This window comes from Peromyscus leucopus, chromosome 5, assembly GCF_004664715.2.
Source record: "Peromyscus leucopus breed LL Stock chromosome 5, UCI_PerLeu_2.1, whole genome shotgun sequence".
Taxonomy (NCBI): domain Eukaryota; kingdom Metazoa; phylum Chordata; class Mammalia; order Rodentia; family Cricetidae; genus Peromyscus; species Peromyscus leucopus.
Genome location: NC_051067.1, coordinates 107,646,553 through 107,667,604, shown reverse-complemented (window position 1 = coordinate 107,667,604; position 21,052 = coordinate 107,646,553). Strand labels below are relative to the sequence as shown.

The 21,052-nt window shown below is 46.3% G+C and overlaps 1 protein-coding gene across 3 annotated transcripts; it reads right to left on the bottom strand.

Moving 5' to 3' along the window:
- Window positions 1-20: 20 nt before the first annotated feature.
- Window positions 21-20,902, bottom strand: Nutf2 (nuclear transport factor 2). 3 transcript variants are annotated; one of them, XM_028854268.2, is made up of 5 exons: window positions 20,796-20,902; window positions 6,017-6,143; window positions 5,272-5,343; window positions 5,088-5,186; window positions 21-1,613 (listed from the first exon to the last, which is right to left on the bottom strand). In XM_028854268.2, exons 2-5 carry the CDS (start codon window positions 6,113-6,115, stop codon window positions 1,500-1,502), a joined length of 384 nt encoding a protein of 127 aa, XP_028710101.1. In that variant the 5' UTR covers window positions 6,116-6,143; window positions 20,796-20,902; the 3' UTR covers window positions 21-1,499. The 3 variants fall into 3 exon arrangements, with proteins under 3 accessions (XP_028710101.1, XP_028710102.1, XP_028710103.1); XM_028854269.2 differs by lacking the exon at window positions 20,796-20,902 and adding an exon at window positions 20,329-20,414; XM_028854270.2 differs by lacking the exon at window positions 20,796-20,902 and adding an exon at window positions 9,204-9,317.
- Between the last annotated feature and the right edge of the window lie 150 nt (window positions 20,903-21,052).

Here is a 21,052-nt window from a genome sequence, read left to right as displayed (position 1 = left end):
TAGGAATAAAGAAACCATTGTTTACAAACACCTCTTTATTGCAGACATTTCAGGCACAGGTACATGGAAGAAGCTGTATTGCAGATTTTATACAGGGTGGATTAAGAGGCCGTGGTATCTACCTCTCCCCCACCCCTACTTCCCCCAATACACAGCAGCTCAGAGATCAGTCCCACCGATACCTCCTGTGTGCTGTCCAGGACTATGCTGGTGTAACCAAGCAACCCATGGAGCATGAAAAAATTCACTCCCCCCACAGTTCAGGATGGAGCGGGGGGCTTTCAGGTGTGCCCGACCAATCCTAGACCTGGTTCTAGCCTGCAGTTGCTATTTTGATACCAGCTTTATAATATCCAGAGGTCTCAAGGATGAAAAGCTAGATTTGTACTGGGCAAGACATGTGCCCAAACTAAGGAGTAGGGCGGAAACTGCCCTAATAGTTAAGACTTCCTGGGATTTGAAGAGCGCATGGGGGTGTGTGGAAGGTAAGATGGTGTATAAATGCCCTGCAGGAGAACTAGAGCATGACTCCTTCACAGATTTCTTCCATATTGTGTAATTTATACTCCAACTCAATGGGGCCTGGCTGATATCCCAAGCAGGTGGTACAGCATCTCTTGCTTTGCTTAGGCAATGTGGGCACTCTGAATGTGATCCTGACCCTTTGGGGAATAAAGCAGGTACCCCCATCTGGTACTTCAACCCACAGTCTAAACATGGGAAACCATATTTATCAAGGCCTTTCTAGCTGTTACAGGAGAATCATCTACCCTGCTACTAGACCTGAACCCACTCAGAGCAGAGGCCACAGGAGGTGTCAGGCAGAACCGACTGAAGAGCCTTCAGTACAGGACAAGCTTCAGGCCAGATCTGCTTCCAGCTCTTCCTGCTTCCCAAAGACCAAGTGGGGTGGAGAGAACTCTGCCCCTAGCAAGCTTGAGAGAAACTTAGTTGGGATGCTAACTTCAGCCAATTTGCTCCTTGCAGCAGGTAATGTTAAGGTGAGGCAGAGATGGGAAGGGGACATGAGAGACAATTGGCCAGAATTGTTGATGCCCAGACAACTAGTTAACTAATTAAAACAATTTAAACTGTTAAGAAAACATTTGTGGTTTTATTGTATCATGAGGCATTGAAACATCTGAACAAATCAATATCTGGGCGGTGAGGCAGCTGCTTTCTCCTTCACTTCTTTGGGTTACTAGAGCAACTTGTCAGTAGATTAAAAAACAAAATAAAACGAAACCAAAAACCGACAATCTTTTGCATTACTTAAGTCTTTCCAAGGCATGCGCTGGTACAACACAAACTTCTCCTGTCAGATGCAACTAGTCTAGCATCCAAACATCATGCACAACACCGTGGAGACAGACGCGCACTGCACCACTCCCACCGCGGCCCTGCTCGATTGTGTATGATATTTGGAGCATCTGGAGGAGTGAGATAGTATTGGGAAGAGGAGGGAGGAGGAAACAGCATGAGTGTCTGGCCAGGAGAGGTCAGCCGAAGTTGTGCAGGGCAAGCCTGAACATGTCATTGGTGCAAACCCAAGCATCGTTGATGTTCTTCAATAGAAACATCTGGTGGAAACCCATAATGGGATCTTCATCGGCCTGTATGGAGGAAGAAAGAGAAGATTCAGTAAGAAGGCCATGGAACAGGAAGGGTAGAACAAAGCAGATAATACAGTCTTCAGGATCAGGCACTCGTTGGCTTCAAACGGAATTCCTGTACACAATAGGTACTTGTGAATGTGAACTGCTATGTGTGAAACACTGCTGGTCATGTAGATGTCAATAAATGGCTACTCACACTGCCATGTATATTGAAAAGGCAACAGAGCAGAGGACTTGCCTGTCTCTGAAAGATGTGATCAAAAAATTTAAAGAATCTTTTTTTTTGGGGGGGGACAGGGTTTCTCTGTGTAGCTTTGGTGCCTATCCTGGATCTCGCTCTGTAGACCAGGTTGGCCTCGAACTCACAGAGATCCTCCTGGCTCTGCCTCTCCAGTGCTGGGAATAAAGGTATGCACCACCACCGCCCAGCTGGGAATCTTGTAGCACTTACTATTTAATTTATAGTACAAAAACAAAAAACAAAAAACAAACCTGTAAGCGACCTCAGTGTTCAATAAAGCCAATTAGTCTAATCAAGAGAAATTACTGCTAAAATTGACTGAGTCTGAGTAAATGACTTGAGGCTCAAAACTGAGTTCACATTGGGCATGGTGGGACATGCCTGCCAGCATGTATGACAAGCCCATTTAAAACAAACAAACATAAGAATCAAACAAGCAAATAAGCCTCCCCCCAGCCCAAATAAGTAAAATAACACACACACACAAAGTTCACAATAGGATCACAATTTTATAAGTAGAAGGGGTGGAGTAGGATGGGGGAATGACCAGCATTAACACTACAACAGAAAAAAAGCAGGCCCAAACCTCTAACTGGAATTCAGAAAATGAGGGTAAGTAAGCCCTAGTTAATAGGCAGTCTCCAGCATCACTTCCTTTTCTAAGAATTACAGTTGCCAGGTGGTGGTGGTGCATGCCTTTAGTCCCAGCACTCGGGAGGCGGATCCCAGGACAGCCTGGACACTGTTTCACAGAGAAACACTGTCTCAAAAAACAAAAACAAGAATTACAGTCAACAAGGAGGCAAACTGGTGACCTGAAGCTCCAGGTTGGACAGAAACCCCAGGAGAAATCTGAACCTAGGTGTGAAGTGGCATTGCTTTTTACCCCAGCCTAAGGAAGGGGACACGGGCTCCTTGGGAATACCTCCTCAACTCTAAGGACCTGCTGGGTTACAGTGCTGGGCAGGGCATTCAGAAAAGGCAAGAATAACTGAGAGAAGAGTGAGCCAGGCTTATAGGTATTCCCTCTGGGTCCAAGACAGGCACAGGATACTCTCTTTCCACACACACACATCCTGGACCCAACACTCCCCCCTTCCACACCCATATTGGACTCAGGAAGCACTATTCAGCTAGCCTAGGGGAGAAGCAGGCATGTACTGAGTCATACTGTAACATATTCCCAGAAAGCTGAGATCTGGCCAAGGAGTCAGCCAATTTGTCCTGCTTTGGGAAGGGGTTTTTGAAAACACTATCTGACTATAAGGATGGCAGGTCTTAAGAGAGGTAAAGGAGCCATGCACAGTGACACATACCTTACATACCTTGAAAAAAAAAAAAAAAAAAAGGTCAACGAGGTACTCAATGGGTAAAGGCACTTGCCCTATAAGCCTGGTGGCCTGAGTTGGAAGGAGAGTTTTCCTCTGACTTCCACATGAGTGTTGCAGCATACACAGCACACACCCATCATGTAAACACACACCCATACACAGTTTTTCACTTTTTTTTTTCTTAAGGGACAAAGAAAATACAACAAGGCAGGACTTCTAGATATTTGCTTTGCTTGGCACGTAAATGAGCTAACTTGGGCCAGGAAGGGTGGTACACTCCTTTCATATTAGCACTTAGCAAGCAGAGGCAGGAGGGTGGATCTCTGTGAATTCAAGGGCTTGTCTACATAGCAAGGCCCTATCTCAGAGAAAGAGATTGAGAGAGCATCAGCTTGTGTGGTATCACTGAGGGCTGTAGCAGAGAATTGTCTCTCAGCATCCCACTAGCAGGCCTACCTAATTCTCAGGGCAATGCAAGAGCCCAAGAATTTGGGAATACAACTTGACTCTGCTCCTATTCATCTTGTCTCTTTTCCATAAAGGTTCTAGACCAGTGTTCTTCGTTAGAACTTTATGTAACCATAGCCACTGACCAACCACAAGCACTCAAAGTGTGACTAATACAACTAAGGGAGCTCATTTTAATTTAATTAGCACAATTTAAAATTGTGTGGAGCCAACTGGTCTATATAGCAAGTTCTAGGCCAGCCAGGTTTACACAGTTGAGATCCAGACTCACATACATACATAGGTAGCTAGCTAGCTAGGTAGACAGACAGACAGACAGACAGGATAGAAAGAAATACTTGTGGGGTCAAGAATGTAGCTCAGAGCCAGGCGGCAGTGATGCACGCCTTTAATCCCAGCACTCGGGAGGCAGAGCCAGGCAGATCTCTGTGAATTCGAGGCCAGCCTGGTCTCCAAAGCGAGTTCCAGGAAAGGCGTAAAGCTACACAGAGAAACCCTGTCTCGAAAAACCACACACACACACACAAAAATAAATGTAGCTCAGTCCAAGACAGTACATGTTTATCATGTACTCAATGCCTAGCACTAAGAGAAGGAGGGAGAAGGCAAGAAAGGTCAATTGCATGTGGCTCATGGCTATTACATTAAATAGTGCAGGCTACCAGGTGGTGGTGGTGCTCACCTTTAATGCTAGCACTGGGGAGGCAGAGGCAGGTAGATCTCTGAGTTCAAGGCCAGCCTGGTCTACAAAGTCAGTTCCAGGACAGTCAGAGCAGTTACACAGAGAAACCATGTCTTAAAAAAACAAAACGAAACAAACAAAAACAACCCCAAAATATCTGGTGACTCATGCACATTAATTCCAGCACTCCAGGATCAATAAATAAGACATACTGGCTGGCATATACCTGTAATCTGAGCACTTGAGGAATGGAGGCAGGAGGATTAGAGTTCAAGGTGATCCTTAGCTATACAGAGAATTTGAGGTCACCTTTGGGCTACATAAGACCATCTCAAAAAAAAATTAAATAAAAAATAAGGGAAAATGTTCAGGAGGGAGGGGAGGGGCAGGAGTAAGAAGAAACATGACGTTTTCACGTGGTGACTCACAACTGTAATGCTAGCTCTGGGCAGGCTAAAGCACAACTACTATGCGTTGGTGACCCTCTGAGTTTGAGGCCAGCCTGATCTAGAGAGTGAGTTCCAGGACAGCCCGGGCTACACAGAGAAACCCTGTCTTAAAAACCAAAAAGGAAGAAAAATAAAAATAAAAAGCAGGCCTAGGCAGTGACTCTGATGGCTTTTGTTTTGATAGTCACTCTGGATGTCCCTCAATAAACAGATCACGTCTTCACATCCACAGGGAAGGCAGGAGCCCAGGGCTCTGCCTTGCCTGCCCACTACTGCCCTCAAACACAGAGGCACTACTACCTTGAGCTGGCCGACAACCATGCTGATGATACAGCTATCTGGTGTAGGCTGATGGTCCTGTGCCGTGATACTATGCTGGATTTTCTGGAACGGAAGGCTCTGCAAGAGAAAGAATGGGAGACAGGCTGAGGTCAGAAGGGGCCCGAAAGACGCTACCTGTATCTCAGTTCTGGACCTTACTTACAGACAACTTCTCCACAATGGCAGCTTTCCCCTGGAACTGCTGTCCTTCCCACGTAAGGCATGATGCATCAATCTGAAAAGTGCATAGGAAATGTAGAGTCAGGGCCTCAGCACTCTAAGGCCCTAAAAAAAAAGTCCTCACAAGGGCCTTGCTTGGGGAAACAAGTCCATACCTGTTTACTTGTCTGGAAACAAGAGAAAAATTAAGGCTGAAGCACAAATTTATACTAGCAATAATTTCTAAACTAGAAGTTCTTTATTTCTGCAGGGTAGCAGTGGGGAACACCTTTAATCCTAGCACTTGGGAGGCAGAGGCAGATAGACCTCTAAGTTCTAGGCCAGCCTGATCTACAAAGAGAGCTTTAGGACAGCCAGGACTACACAGAGAAACCCTCTCTCAAAAAACCAAAACAAAACAAAAAACCTGCCTGCCTAGAAGAATCCTTGGGTTAACTATTTGATCCCCATGAGCACTCAGGTGTTCTGGTCTTAAATGAAGCTATGGAAGCCAGCTTCATATTGAAAATGCTCATGGCTGCTGCCTCCAGAGGATAAGGAGTCCTAGTCTCTGACTGTTGCTACTTCATTTGGAAGAGAGGTACTCCTAGGACTATGTCCCCTAATAAGGTGCCAACCACATGGAACGGCAAAGCCCAAACATCTTCTTCAGGATACCACAGCTCCCACTCTTGATATCCAAATTAATTTCTGAGGTTCCTATTCTGGCTCTCAAGTTAGAGACTTACGTAAATTGCGCCTAGTTGAGTTCTGTCGTTATCAAATAACTGGTAGTAATGCTGAATAAAGCTGGATCCAATCTGCTCCCAAATTGGCTTGTCTCCCATCCTGGAGAGTCACCCACCTCACCAAGACCTGCAAAGACCAGCAAGACGAAGACAGTGTTAGTACCACAGAAGCATGAACTAGCCAGCCACTGACCTTTGTCTTCTAGCCTCCTTATCAGGTAAATCCTGTTGACCCCTGTTCTTTCAGACTACGTGACAAAGCCTTGGGGATTTCACAGACCTTATTAACCCCAACCAGTGGTAGGAGCCACATTTAGCCCGTCTTCTAAGGAGCTCCAGGTTGATGATAGAGGGGTGCCAGTTACACAAGATGGGTGCTAAGGATGTAACCAGGGCAAAGAAATATCAGAATAGCCCTATAAGTCCAGTAAGGGGAGAAGAAGGAACTTAACACTGGCCCCAGCTCCATATTTTCCTTTAATAACCTCTTAAGGCCACTTACTGACATTCTAACCACTGATTAGACCAGAAACTACTGATGTTTCTGTGCAGAATGTTTCTCGTTTAGCCTTCAAGCTCCCAACACTATCCCAGGGATGTTCTGGCAACGGGGGGAGGGAGGGACACATGGCTTCTAAAGATCCCACTCCTGACCACAGCAAGTCCCAAGGAGCCACCTAACAACTCTGAGGGCAGATGACTCTGGAGCTGGCCTCTTCTGTTATTTCTTCAGTGATAATGATATTCTCTACTCCCTTCAGAGCTATGACAGAAGGATGAGAAAGGGAAACAGATGGAAACAGCATCTCTGCACATCATCCTGTCTCACCAACTACCCTATTCCTGAAAGGGAATCCCCACCTAGCTAGAGGCCATGATCCCAGGAATACTGATGAAAAAGCCACTTCAGCTTTGTCAAAGCCCTCCAAGGGAGGGCAGCCTGCACTTCCTATGGGCCCTATACACTCATGTGTTGCTCTGTATGCATCTGACTGCACAGGAGAACATCCTCTGCCCTGATAATATGTTGGAGACCTAAGAAGGCAATCTCACCCCAGCAGAAAACCATTAGCTGCAGGGGAGCTGATACAAGCCACTGCTTCTAGGGCTGCCACATTCTCCTCTGCAAAACTGAAGATGTTAACCCTGAGGTTGCTGGTGGTTATGTAGCTTCTTTGCCAATGAAACTTAGTAAAGTGATTGTTTGACATGATAAATACTAACTTACTACAGTCCCTACAACCTCAGCCAAGGCCAGAGGAGCCAGCAGGAAGGGACAGAGTAGAGGAATAGAGATAAATCCAATCCTCCAGTTTATGACGGATACTCTAGCCAATGAAGGGACAGGAAATGAAGCCAGTTTTAAGTTCCCTAGGAGGTAGGTGCACTAAAAATAGAAACTCTATGCTCATATCACTAGGAAATGTCCAGGAAAGTCTAAAACAAGCACAAGGAAAAAGCTTGGATCCAGCCACACCTGCACACAGGAACATAAGGTGTGTTCCAGTTCACGTCTGTGCCAAGAAACAAACCAATAAATGGAAGCCTAGGCCCTACTACTAGTTTCACATTTCCAATCTTCGTCACATTTCAAATTTCCACATTTCCCTACCCTCACATCTCTACCACCCCTTCTACCTTAGTATTCGCTCAACATGTCCCCCAAGATATTTTGCCCAGTTCCCAAGAACTCTGGAAAAAAGTTGCAGAAATAATGAGAGTCATTCTTCCTTCTGCCCTTAACCTACATCCAGGTTGGGCACTTCTCAGGGGAGATCCTAGAAAAGAACATGCCAAGCAGAAGAAACAGCACCATCAAATATGTGACAGCACCAGAACAGACGAGGACAGGAAACTAGGATGTCAGAGACGGAGTGAGAGGAAGCAAGGCTGGAAATCAACCCAGAAACCAGAAGTGCTGGCACATGGTAGGACAGTGGGGTGGCACTTTTTTGGCAGTATTGTCCTATCTATCCTATGAATCTATCTATCTGGAATAGTCTCACTATGCAGTCTAGAACTGACTGGCCTAGAACTTGCTATATAGACCAGGCTGGACTATTATCTACCTGATGTTTCCTCCTGAGTGCTAGGATTAAAGACATGTACTACTATGTCCACTTAGGTAGGGTTTTGTTTTGTTGTTGCTTGTTTTAAGGCAGGGTGGAGGCAGGAGGATCAAAAGCTGAAGGAGTTCATTGGCTACAAAGGGAGTAAAGACCCATCTCAAAAACAAAACAACAAAAAGAAAACCCAAAGAAGACTGCATTAAGACCTTTGCTTTGGGGCGGGAGAGATGGCTCAGAGGTTAAGAGCACTGCTTGTTCTTCCAAAGGTCCTGAGTTCAATTCCCAGCAACCACATGGTGGCTCACAACCATCTGTAGTGAGATCTGGTGCCCTCTTCTGGCCTGCAGGGGTGTGTGCAGACAGAACACTGTATACATAATAAATAAATAAATCTTAAAAAAAAAAAAAAAAAAAGACCTTTGCTTTGAGGAGACCAACCTTACTCCTAGCCTGCTCAACCTTCATGCATTTATTCCCATGTACCCAAACATAACATGTGATATTCCACTGCCATCTTGCTTTACAGATAAGTAAACAGGTTTGGCTGAACAATGTGGAAGGACTTGCCTAAAGCTCATTCGGATATCAGAGTCAACAAGGCCTTACATAACTGAACCCTAAACCACAAAGTTGGTCACATGTTCCCTTTAACACTGTTGCTTTGGGTTAAAGCCAAACCCTAACCTAATGTATGGTATTACATTTCTCCAGTCCCAGCACTTAGGTGGTTTTAAAGGAGAGAATAATGAGTGAGTTACAGGCAGGCCAGGGCTACATAGCAAGACCCACCTTAAAACAGGCAGTCAGATACATGGTGCACGCCTCTAATTCCAGCACTTGGGAGGCACAGTAGGACTTTTGTGAGTTTCAGGCCACCAGATTGCACAGTGAAAACTCTTGTTTCGAAAAATAACAGGATCCAGGTGTGGTGGTGCATGCCTTTAATCCCAGCACTTGGAGGCAGAGGCGGGAGGATCTCTGTTGAGTTCGAGGCCAGCCTGGTCTAGATGGTGATATAAAAGCCAGCCAGAGCTACATAGTGAGACCCTGTCTCAATCAAACAATCAAACAAACAAACACAAAAACAACAAAGAAAGGAACTGGAGAGATTACTCAGCTGTTAATAGTGGTTCCTGCTCTTCCAGAGGATTAGAGTTGGGCTCACATCACCAATATCAGGCGGCTCACAACTGCATGCAACTCCAGCTCCAAATGATCTGATACCCTCTCTTCTGGTCGAATATAGACATATAAAAACAAAAAGCCAAAACCATACAACACAAACTGCTAGGTGTTACATATACCTATAATCCAAGCTTTTGGGATGCTGAGGTAGAAAGATTGTTGGAAGATCAAGGCCAGCCTCAGGAACAGCAGTGAGTTCTGACTAGCCTGGGCTACAGAGTGAGAGCTTGTTTCAAAAAAAAACAAAAAAAAAAAACCAAAACAAAAAACAAAGCAAGGTGGGGCTGGAGAGATGGCTCAAGTTGCTAAAAGTGTTGGCTACTCTTCTAGGGGACCTGGGTTCAATTCCCAGAACCCACATGGAGGCCCACAACCTCTGCAACTCTGATGCCCTCTTTTGGCCTCCAACAGCAGCAGGCTTGAACATGGTGCAGACATTCATGCAGAAAAAACACCCATACAAATAAAATACACTAAAAAGAGAAAGAGCAATGCGGGGTGGGGGTGGGGGGTGGGGGTGTGTGGTGGTATTCTAATTGTACTGAAATGTGATTTTGATTGTATGTTAATAAATAAAGTTGCCCGGGGGTCAGAGCTATTAGAGCCATAGACAGAGTGTGGCGGTGGTGGCACACGCCTTTAATCCCATAGATCTCTGTGTGTTCAGGGATACAGCCAGCATTGGAGACATATGCCTTTAAGACCTAGGGGACTGTACATTCAGACAGTGACGAGGCAGTCACGTGTTTGGGTTTACAACCAATGAGAAGGCAGAATGACTATGAAACGACTTACACACAGGAAATAGCTCTCTTTTTCGGGAAGCTGGGACACCGCAGGAGGAAGGGTGAGATTTTAGCTCTGAGCTCTGACCTCTTGGCTTTCTCTTTTACATTGGTTCTGTGTTTCTTATTTAATAAGACGGTTGGATACATCTACAGGGTGGTGGCGGCGGCGCATGCCTTTGATCCCAGCACTCGGGAGGCAGAGCCAGGTGGATCTCTGTGAGTTCAAGGCCAGCCTGGTCTACAGAGCTACAAAGAGAAACCCTGTCTCCAAAAACAAAAAGAGAGAGAGAGAGGAGAGAGAGAGAGAGAGAGAGAGAGAGAGAGAGAGAGAGAACGCACAAGAAGCAGTATACATCTTTAGTCTCAGCTCTCAGGAGGCAGAGACTGGCAGAGAGTTTGAAAGTAACCTGGTCTACATAGTAAATTCTAGGCCCTCCAGAGTTATATTAGACCCTGTCTCAAAAGCAAACAACAAAAAAAACGAAAACAAAAAAAGGGTAAGACAAACAAAAAAGATCAAACTGTCTAAGCTCTGGAGGTCATCTATACCCATCCCTATCTTGCCAAGGCTGTTACACAGAGAAACACTGTCTCAGGGGAAAAAAAAAAGAATAATCCAACCATCGACTCCAGGTTAAGTGTTGACCTAAAAGGTTTCACTAGGCAAAAGAAATGTCAAATGTCTCCAAAGACAAAATCTGTAATAGCAGTAATCAACACATCATGGAGACTCAAAAACAGACATAGATCAAGCAAAGAAATGTACACAGAACCTTCTATGTACCACCCCACCCCAGCAACACTCATGTCAGAAATGAACAAAACGAGACTCAGTGAGTTCAGCAACTCCTCAGCTGGTAGACAGTAGACGTCAACTGCCCAGGTTTAGCGGGCTCCAGAGTCAGGTTTCCAATGGCAACCTGAGCCCTCTTAGAGATAAAAATGAACAGATCTCATCTGTGAAACAGTAGCCTCTAGGCATGAAGCCCTAGACCTCTGAGTCTCAATCTCTGAGAGACGTAAAGCAGGCCCCTCTCAGAGATTTTTACACCAAGGGCTGAAGATAGATTTATATAGTAGTTTATGCCTGTAATCTCAGGATTTAGGGGTTTAGAGATGAAGACTATGTGAGTTCTAGGCAAGTCTGGGCTAAAGTGATGTCTTATACCAGGAAAAAAAAAGTCACTGCAAAGATTGTTTAACAGTTAAGAGTACTTGATGCCCTAGCAGAAGACCTGGGTTCAGTTCCCAGTATTCACATGTTGGGCTCACAACCATCTGTAACGCCAGTTCCACAGAATCCAAAACCCTCTTCTGTCCCCTGTGGACAACAAGCATGTACACAGAGCATGTACATAAATGAAAGTAAAATATTCATACATATAAGAAGGGTCAGAGACCTGACAAGATGGTTCAGTAGGTAAAGGCATATACTACCAAACTTGTTGATTTCAATCCCTGAAACCCACATGGCAGAAGTTGTTCTGATTTCTATATGCATTGTGGCATGTCCTTCCAAAAAAAATGTAAGATAAAAGAGAGGGTTCAACTGTAGAGCACTTACTTTGTGCCAAGCCCAGGGTTTAATCCCCAGCACCACACACACACACACACACACACACACCCCAAAATCACAAAACAGTTTCTACTATTTCAACAAAGGAGAGTTAGATAGATGCTAGCCAAGCTGGACCTGGGCTGATATGGACAAAAGAATGAGAGAAGGTTAAAAAAAAAATCACTAATTCCACAGACAGAGATGATCTCACATCTGGATGTCCATCACTAGGTCCAGTGAAGAATGCTACTCCACTGAGCTTGCAACACAGCCTTAGAAACTGAGTGCCATTCTCCCTTCCTTCTGTTTGCCAGGACCAAAATCTTGAAGCATAGAGCCTGAAAGGATTAAATGTAAATATAAAAAATTACTCAGTATTTGTGTGGATATATGCTATGTATGCAAGTGTAGGTAAGTACTGTAGAGTCAGAGGTTTACTTTGAGGAGTCAATTCTCTTTCCAAGGAAGCTGGGGAACGGGACTCAGGGTGTTAGGGTTTTTTACTGAGACAGCACACCTGTCTTGAGAAGTGTTCTTCAAATAGTAAGACTGGCATCAGACCTTGGTAAAGCCCCTTGGAAGAAAGGGAGGGATGAGCAGCAACCCAAGACAGGACAGTCCAGCAGAGTGACTGCCTGTCCTTTAGGGGAAAAAAATCTGCCCTGCTGGCTAGGTGTGGTGGTACATACTTGCAATCCTGCCACTTGGGAGTTGGAGGCAAAAGGATCAAGAGTTTCAGGCCATATTTGGCTACATAGGGAGCTCAAGGCCAATCTGGGCTATATGAAACCCTGTTTCAAATAAAACCATAAAAATTTGTCTCTTGGGATAGAGAGTTGGCTCAGTGGTTAAGAACACTTGTTGTTCCAAAGAACATGGGTTCAATTCCCAGCACCTTCACGGAGGCTCGTTACTTCCTAGGGCACTAGGCACCCATACATACATGCAGGCAAAAGACTCACACACATAAAATAATAAAAATAAATCTATTTAAAAAGTAATCCTGCCTCTCTAATATCATGAATCTGCAATATGTAACTCACATTCTATGGCCTTCCAGTGGTTTCCATGGTATCTGGAACAAAGCCTCACTACTACTTTATTTTTAAGATCCTGTCCCTCCTGGCTGTCTAACCTTGTTCTCTACCGTGTTCCCATCTACCCTGTTCCTCTTTAGCGACCACACCGGGCATCTTGCTAGTTTCTGAACAGACTGAGCCCATTCTCACCTGAGAACTCAAGTCATTGCTTCTTTTATTGCATTTATTTAGGGGTGTGTGTGCGTGTGCTTGATTGAGCCCAAACATGTGGAGGTCAGAGGAAAACTTGCAGGGCTTGGTTCTCTTTGAAGGCAGGTTGTCAGGCTTGGCAATAAACACCTTTACCTACCAGGCAGCTCCTCCTCCTCCACAAGACTTCCTATACTTCACCCCGAGGCCCAAGAAACTTAAGGAAGGTTGATGACGCTAGTGACTCATCACCCCAGTCTATTTCTTAGACCTGGACACTCCACTCCCAACCCCCGCCGCTTTTTACGAGACAGGGTTTCTCTGTGCAGTTTTGGTGCCTGTCCCGGAGCTCGCTCTGTAAACCAGGCTGGCCTCGAACTCACAGAGATCCGCCTGGCTCTGACTCCCGAGTGCTGGGATCAAAGGTGTGCAGTCACCACCGCCCGGCCCCGGACCACTCTTGCAACTAGATACCTGGTTCCTTGTCACTGATACCTTCCCTGACCATCCTAGTCTAAAATAACTGTCCAGGTACTCATTTTCCTTTATTCTTTCACAATTTCATACACACACTTTGTATGTATGATACATACAATATGATCCTATTCTCCCCCATTATCTCCTCTGATTCCCTTTCTTCTCCACCTAACCCCTTCTTCCCAACAAGCTCCCACACACACACACACACACTTTCATGTCTTTTTTTTCAGCCCACTGCATTTAATTAAAGTACTTGCATGAGCATGAGTGAGGGGTTATTTTCTTGAGCTGGGCAAATAACAATGGTGACACCAATGAATGATCCCCTCTCCCAGCAGCCAGCCCCTCCCCTCTCTCTGATGACCCAGTCTTAGGAAGATAAGCACTGCTGCTGTGAGTTCATCAGCCATGTCATATCCAGAAATCTGGTTACTCATTTTATCTCCTGTATTGTTTTTCTTAGCATTCATCACCCTGTCAGAGCATCATATTTATATTGTGGCCTGTCTCCCTGACCAGGACAGTCTTAATTACCCATTTCCATGGTACCTGGCTCAGCCCTCAATAACTTTTTGTTGACTAAGTGGATGAATGTGTAAGAGCCTCACCTAGGCTGGCTGTTCTCTGGAGTTGTCAGTTTGGGGCAACCCTGCTCAACATAAGTGGCTCAGTAACCCACAGTCTCTTTCACCCACATCTTATTTGTAAGTTGCCAGGAAATGATCCTTTGATCCATTCAGCTGAGTGGCATGAGATAAGTGGAGACTGGCCCCAACCCCCTCTCTTAATCCCAAGGCCCTTGGAGAGCAGCTATGGCCAATGGTAGACACACAGCCAATCCTTGAAGATCTGGCCGCTAGCCTGCTTCCCTTCTCCCTGTGTTATGAACCAATGGTCCTGGCTCCTCATCAGTAACTGTAGACAAATTAGGGAGAAATTACCCAAGGGGCCAAAGCAGAATCCAGTGGTAGAGAGTAGTCATCAGCCTCCAACAAGAGGCTGCACACAGGGAGGCATCCTTTTTTTGGGGGAGGGGGGTTTCGAGACAGGGTTTCTCTGTGTAGTTTTGGTGCCTGTCCCGGATCTCTGTAGACCAGGCTGGCCTCGAACTCACAGAGATCCACCTGGCTCTGCCTCCCGAGTGCTGGGATTAAAGGCGTGCGCTGCCCAGCAAACCGGGGGAGGCATTCTTGATCCAGGAATGGCAACTGCCCAACCTACCCCTTCTCTGCCTCAAGTTGAGAGAGACATGTTGGTGCCTAGGTGGTTAGCCAGGGCAAAGCTCTTTCCTGGAACCCACAGACTTAATGAAGTCTATATATCCCTAGTACCACTCGAACCCTATCCTATGCCTGGAGACCTACAGAGCCCAGACTGATCCAGGAGCTGAATCCTGGGATCTGTATTCTCTGCTCTGCTCTGCACTTACTGCCCCAGTAACTTCCCTTTCCCAGATGGTTTCACTGATCTCTGGAGCCCTAGGCTTTTTTAGCATGTATTTGTGAACTGAGCTTTTTGATCAGGCCCCCTGGTAGGGAATGAGGCTCCTCAATAACTACTTCCATGGTCTGTCACCACCATCTGAAGACAACATTGCTATGATAACAAGACTGAGCAGAGCAGAGAATATAAAGAACAAACAAGAGTCCACAGAAGACAAAAGGACACCTCCTCTATCATGTTGTCCGACTCAAGCCTCATAATGAACTGGTCCTACTAAAGGCTAGTGTAGTTTGCACTTCAGCAAGGTATAACTCCAAGAAGATGGAATTCAAAACCATGAAAGGCCCCTGGCACAGCCAGTGCTTGATTATCCATAAAGATGGCCAGAATGGAACAGCTAAGAACCAAAGTGAAATAGCAGAAACACATAGATAGGTAGCAAGGAGAAATCCATGCCTTTTCTGTCTTTCTGCTCAGCCAATGCCTGAGTATGTGCTCAGTAGTTCAAGGCTGATTCACCACAGGGACAAAAAAGAGCCATTCCCCTATGACTAGAAACCACCTGCAGGTGAGATGGTACCACATAGATCCTTCTAGAGGCATCAGGCTTTCCTTTGGAGTTGGTAACATAGGCCTAGAGGCCAAGGACAGAGGATCAGAAAATCAAGGTTACAGTGTGAATTCTAGGTCAGCTTGGACAACCTAGTGAGACCCATCTTAAAATAAAAGGTTAAGAGGCCAGGAGTGGTGGTGTACATCTTTAATTCCAGAGCTCAGGACACTTATATGAGTGCTGTCTGCACGTACACCTGCAGGCCAGAAGAGGGCATCAGATCCCATTATAAATGATTGTGAGCCACTATATGGGTGCTGAGTACTGAACCCGGGTCCTCTGGAAGAGCAGCCAGTGCTCTTAACCACTGAGCCATCCCTCCAGCCCCTTTTGCCTAACTTTCAACGTCCATCTTGGAAAATGTTTTTATCCCTTGGCCCCAAAAGACTATTCTTATGCTCAAGGCCCCAGTAAGGATAAGCTGAAATGTAGTCTAAAACAGTCTTCTCGTTTCTCATCTCCGCACCCACTCCCCACAAAGATGGAGACTGAATCTAAGTCCTCATGTCCACTATTCACAAGTGCTCTACCACTGAACCCAAATCCCAGTACTGTCATTTCTGACAACCCTAGTGGATCCTGCCGCGTCGAAACATCCAGACAACAGCCATCTCTTGACTAAATCCTCAAAATCCCTGTGACCAGCTCTGGTGACCCTTCATCTCTGGGGAGGCCTCCACTAATCTTTCAGCCCAGAAAGATGTCCTGGTTTCCCCTCAAGGAACAAGCGGTACTGAAGATGTGGTTCAGTGGGTAGAGTGCTGGCCAGAGAATACCACAAGCCCAGAGTTTTATCCCTGGCACTACCTAAAACAGAACAGTGAAGACACACAGGCCTGTAATACAATCCAAGTCACTCCAGAGGTGGCAGCTGGAGGAACAGGACAGATTTCAAGGAATAACTGCTTGTCACTGGAATCAAGACGATCATGAGGGAGTCTCAGCTAAGTGAGAGATGTTACACACTCATGTCTCAGACAAGAAAACAGAAGGCTGGACAATGCTGTCGACATACCCAGGCATTTGGGGAACCTAGCAGATCCCTGTGGTTTTTAGCAGTCACTGGAGAAGAAAGCGGGGCCACTAAGTCTTTGCTCTTCAGCACCCTAGTCCTTTAAAAGCTCCCCCTTCTGCACAGAATCAGAGTCCCTGCAGTTCTCTTCTCCTAAGCCTTCAGCTTATAATGCCAACATTACTCCATCACCCTCAGCACTGACACCTTCCTTCTCTAGCACCAGGGCTAGACAGTGTGTGAGCGTGTGAGTCCCTGTAGCCTCAGCCCAGATCAGACATACAGAAAGGACAAAAGAATGTCTTTAGGAAGAAAAACAAAAAAAAACTGAACACTCAGAGAAAAACAAAACAAACCCTGATCATGTCAAACAAAATGCTAATACCTTACTAAGGGAATCTTGAATTTTTTTTTTTTTTGAGATATGATCTCATCATATAGTCCAGACTGTCATTGAACTTTTTTTTTTTTGGAGACAGTGTCTCTCTGTGAAGCTCTGGCTACCCTGGAACTCACTCTGTAGACCAGGCTGGACTCAAACTCAGGAGATCCACCTGCCTGTGCCTGGGAGTAAAGGCATGAGCCACCACCACAAGGCTGATATATCCTTAAACTCTTACCCTCCCCTCCTGCCTCATACTCCACAGTGCTAAGATGACTTAAGTCTCTTGCATGGTGTTCATGTACATGATCTCACGCAGGTGTGTTCCTAAACATCAGAAGAAGGCCTCAGGTGTCTTGCTCTTAGCTTTGCTCTGGTCAGTCTCACTGAACTAGGAGTTAGACTGGCAATCAGCAAGCCTGAGCAAACCTCCCATCTGCCTCTGACGAGACCTGGGCTATGTGGGTGCTGGGGATTTAAACTCAGGTCCCCACCCTTGCACAGCAAGCATTCCTACCCACCTAGGTATCTCTTATCTGCAGCAGTGGTTCTCAACCTTCCTAATGCTGTGATTCTTTAATACAGTTCCTCAGACTGTGGTGACCCCCAACCATAAAATTATTTTCAATGCTACTTCATAACTGCAATTTTGCTACTGTTACGAGTCATACTGTAAATCACTTTATTTACTGATGGTCTTAGGCAACCCCTGTGAAAAGGTCATTCAACCCCCAATGGGTTGTGACCGGCAAGTTAAGAACCACTTTTTTCTGTATTTTCTGAAGGGTTTTTGTTGTCATCAAGGATGTTTTTGAGAAGGGGGTCTTGTAATGCCAGGTTGGTCTGAAATGCATGCTCACTCCTTCAGTCTCACAGGTGCTAGAACTTCAGGCATTTGTCATTTTTTTTTTAGAAGAAACGTCCTGATCCTAAAATTTGGGAATTCTGCATCTTTATCATCCATCACCTCAATGCACTAACTGCAGAGGTAGCAGAATAAACCTAGACATGGTTCAGACAGAAGTGGGATTCTAGAAAGAATGAATCAAATTTTATATTAAAAGGCCAACTGCGTACCACCTTTACTCCCAGCACTGGGGAGGCAGAGGCAGGTGGGTCTCTGTGAGTTCAAGGCCAGCCTGGTCTACAGAGTGAGTTCCAGGACAGTCAGAACTGTTTCACAGAGAAACCCTGTCTTGAAAAAGAAAAAACAAAACAAAAAAAGGCCAACCGTGGTGGTTGTAAATTTAAGGCCAGCCTAGGCTATATAGCAAGTTCAGAACTACTCTGAATCACATAGCAATACTGTGTCAAAATAAATTCTAGGGCTATTGAGATAGCACAACAGGTAAAAGTCCCTGTTGTCTTGCCTAATAACATAATGTCATGAAGAGAACTGACTTCTACAAGCTGTCCTCTGACCTCCACAGTTGTGGCACATGCATAGCCACACACAAAATACATTTTTGAAAGATTGAAAAAGATAATTTTATTAGCCAAACCAAACAGAAAGCTTGTTTCTGTCACATGTTTGTGCAGCCAAACTCAACTGTCCTATGTCAGGTCCCATGGCTGCGAACATGGCAGAAGAGGGTAGAGAGAGATTCTGAAGAATCTCGGGGTTCTCCTTTACCCCTCAGACCTAAGTGACCTTCCAAGTCCAGAAATATCAGGGGCTCCTCGGGGTCAGGGCGTCTAGCAATGGTTTACTCTAGATAGAAGTTTCTGGGAACAACTTCTTTTTTTTTTTTGTTTTTTTGAGACAGGTTGGCCTGGACTCACAGAGATCCACCTGCCTCTGCCTACTGAGTGCTAGGATTAAAGGTGTGTGCCACCACTGCCCAGCTAATTTCTGGGAACTTCCAAGGAATAAGGAGAGACCCAAATTCCTATTTCTGGTTAGCTTTGAAGAAGAGAATCGTTTTTGATCTTCAAGGTGCTGAGTATACGTAGCCTAGCATTTATAGTCTAGGGTGGGACCCCTAGCACTGTATCAAGAAAAAGAAGTCCTATGCACAAGCCACCTAGAAGCTTGGCATATGCAAACTGATCTCTAGCCATAGACCTAGCTCATCTGAAACCCAGACAAGCTAGTTTGTTTTGTTTCTTTGAGACAGGGTCTCATGTATCCCAGGCTGGCCTTGAATTTCCTACGTAGCTGAAGATACAACTTTGGATCCTTGTTCTCCTTCCTCTCCAGTGCTAAGTAAACTGGGATGTCAAGCTTGTGCCACCACACCCAATGTATTCAGTGCTAGGATTAAACAAGAAATCTACAAACCAGTTACATCCCTAGCTCCAAGGAAGTCTGTTAGTAAATCTTTGCTTATTGCCTTTGACTAGGAAGAATGACTGGGTAGAGAACTGGACTGGAGAAAAATTCTCAAGTGAAAACCAGAAAAAAAAAAAAACAGTATCTGAGGAAATATTCATGGAGCAGGTGGGCAAAAGACAGTGACTTTCTACATTCTGGTCCTGTCAATCATCCTAAGAGACTGGCCACTCTGCTTGCTGAGGACTGAACTGCTTCTTAGTCCTTATAAGAACTGTGACACAGAAGTCATTAACAGGCCAGAGAATTCAAGCTGACAAGAGATGCCTAGTCCCTTAATCACCACTCAAACAGAAGTGCCCTTTCAAAGCCTGCCTAATAGTAACTGGTTAAATACACCTCTTCTCCAGGAACTCAATGTGATGATCTAGGATGCCATTATTAAGGCAACGTCTCAAGGCCCAACTAGCTTCTTGACTGTTCACAAGCAGCTCCAGCACAAGAGAAGAGAAACCAGACATTCTACGTCTTCCAGCTCCAGCTCTGCAACCAGCCTCAAAAGGCAAATACAGTCAAAATCAGAGCTCTAGTCACAAGGTTCCTGCCACGTTTCTTGTCCAGCACTGGGCTCAAGGTACTCAAGCTTGGAGCCCATTTCACGTATCAAATCCTACCTTATCCTTCTTAAGGAATCATCTTTATTTCAGGCTATGCTCTGCTAACTCTAGGAGGTTCTTATACATCGAACTGCTTCTTTCGTTAAAGAATTCCAATGTTAGTTTCTGCAATAGCACCAGCAGCATCCTGCCTCAGAACTATAACAGAGGTTCTGATGTATTTTAGAATTGGGCTATGCCTGAGAAACCTAACAAAATCCTTGGTGGCTCACACAACTAATTTCACTTCTTTGGGATCTGGCATCCTTCCTCGATTGTAACAAAGTCAGGCAACCCACCCCAGAGCTGGATCCTTGTCATGGATAAAGAAGGGTGGAGGCTGGGCCTACCAGCCGGGAACTGCCTCTCCAAAGACACCAGGTCCAGATTTCCTAAGACTATCTAGAGATAAATCCCACGAGGCATCCCCTCCCGCCCCAGATTCCCTGCCCCTGTCCTCCATGCTGGACAATGCAGCATAGGTTCCACTGAGGTAGAGGTTAAGTTTCGTGCACTCCCAGCAGGCAATCAGGCAGAGAAGCGTTCACCTACATCCTAGCCGGGCTATGGTTTGGAACCGGGCAATGGTCCCAAGCCCCAGCAGCGGCAGGAGGGCAACCCTTACCCATGCTGGCTCTGGAGCGAGCTGGGTGGCGTTGCCCATCGCCGGATCTTCGCCGCCGGTGGTGGGACGTGGGTCTGGGGTCGGCCCGCCAACCTGCCAGCAGAGGTTGTAGGATTCGAGCAAGCCAGGCAAGGCCACACAGGGCGGGGCCCTGAGAGCTATCCTGATCGTCCGGACCAGAGAAAAAGATCTGGCCACAGCGCGGTCCAGCGCAACAGCCAGGACACAGGGCAGCACGGACAGGCGTCCGTCAGGCTTTCAGCATTCCCCCGGCCGCGGCCGCAAAGAATCCGCGGGAGGCGGAGCCGCGCGCGACACATGGTGCGGGCCCCGCGCCTCTTCGGGCCGCCGGGGGGGTGTGAAGAGGGGAGGGGCCTCCCAGGGCCTCGAAGCAGAAGCTCCCGGCGGCCTAGAGCGCGGCTCTTGCGGCCCAGCCCCCGCCCCGGCGCGCTGGCCCCAACACTCACCCGTGGGGCTGGCACGATGGCGGCAGCGGCGGCGGCAACCCAGCGCGGTCTGCGACCGACTGTCCCTTCCCCCCTGCCTTCCCTCGCCCGTCCCGCTGCACTCTGGGAAACGTAGTCCCGATACACTCCTTATGTGCGTCAGTGAGCTTGAATAATACTACAATTCCCAGAGTGCTCTGCGCGGAGGCGCAGCCAAGACTCGTAGCGCGGGAGGCGAGGCTAAGTCAGAGAGGGCGGCTGTCGGAGCGAGCCCCTGA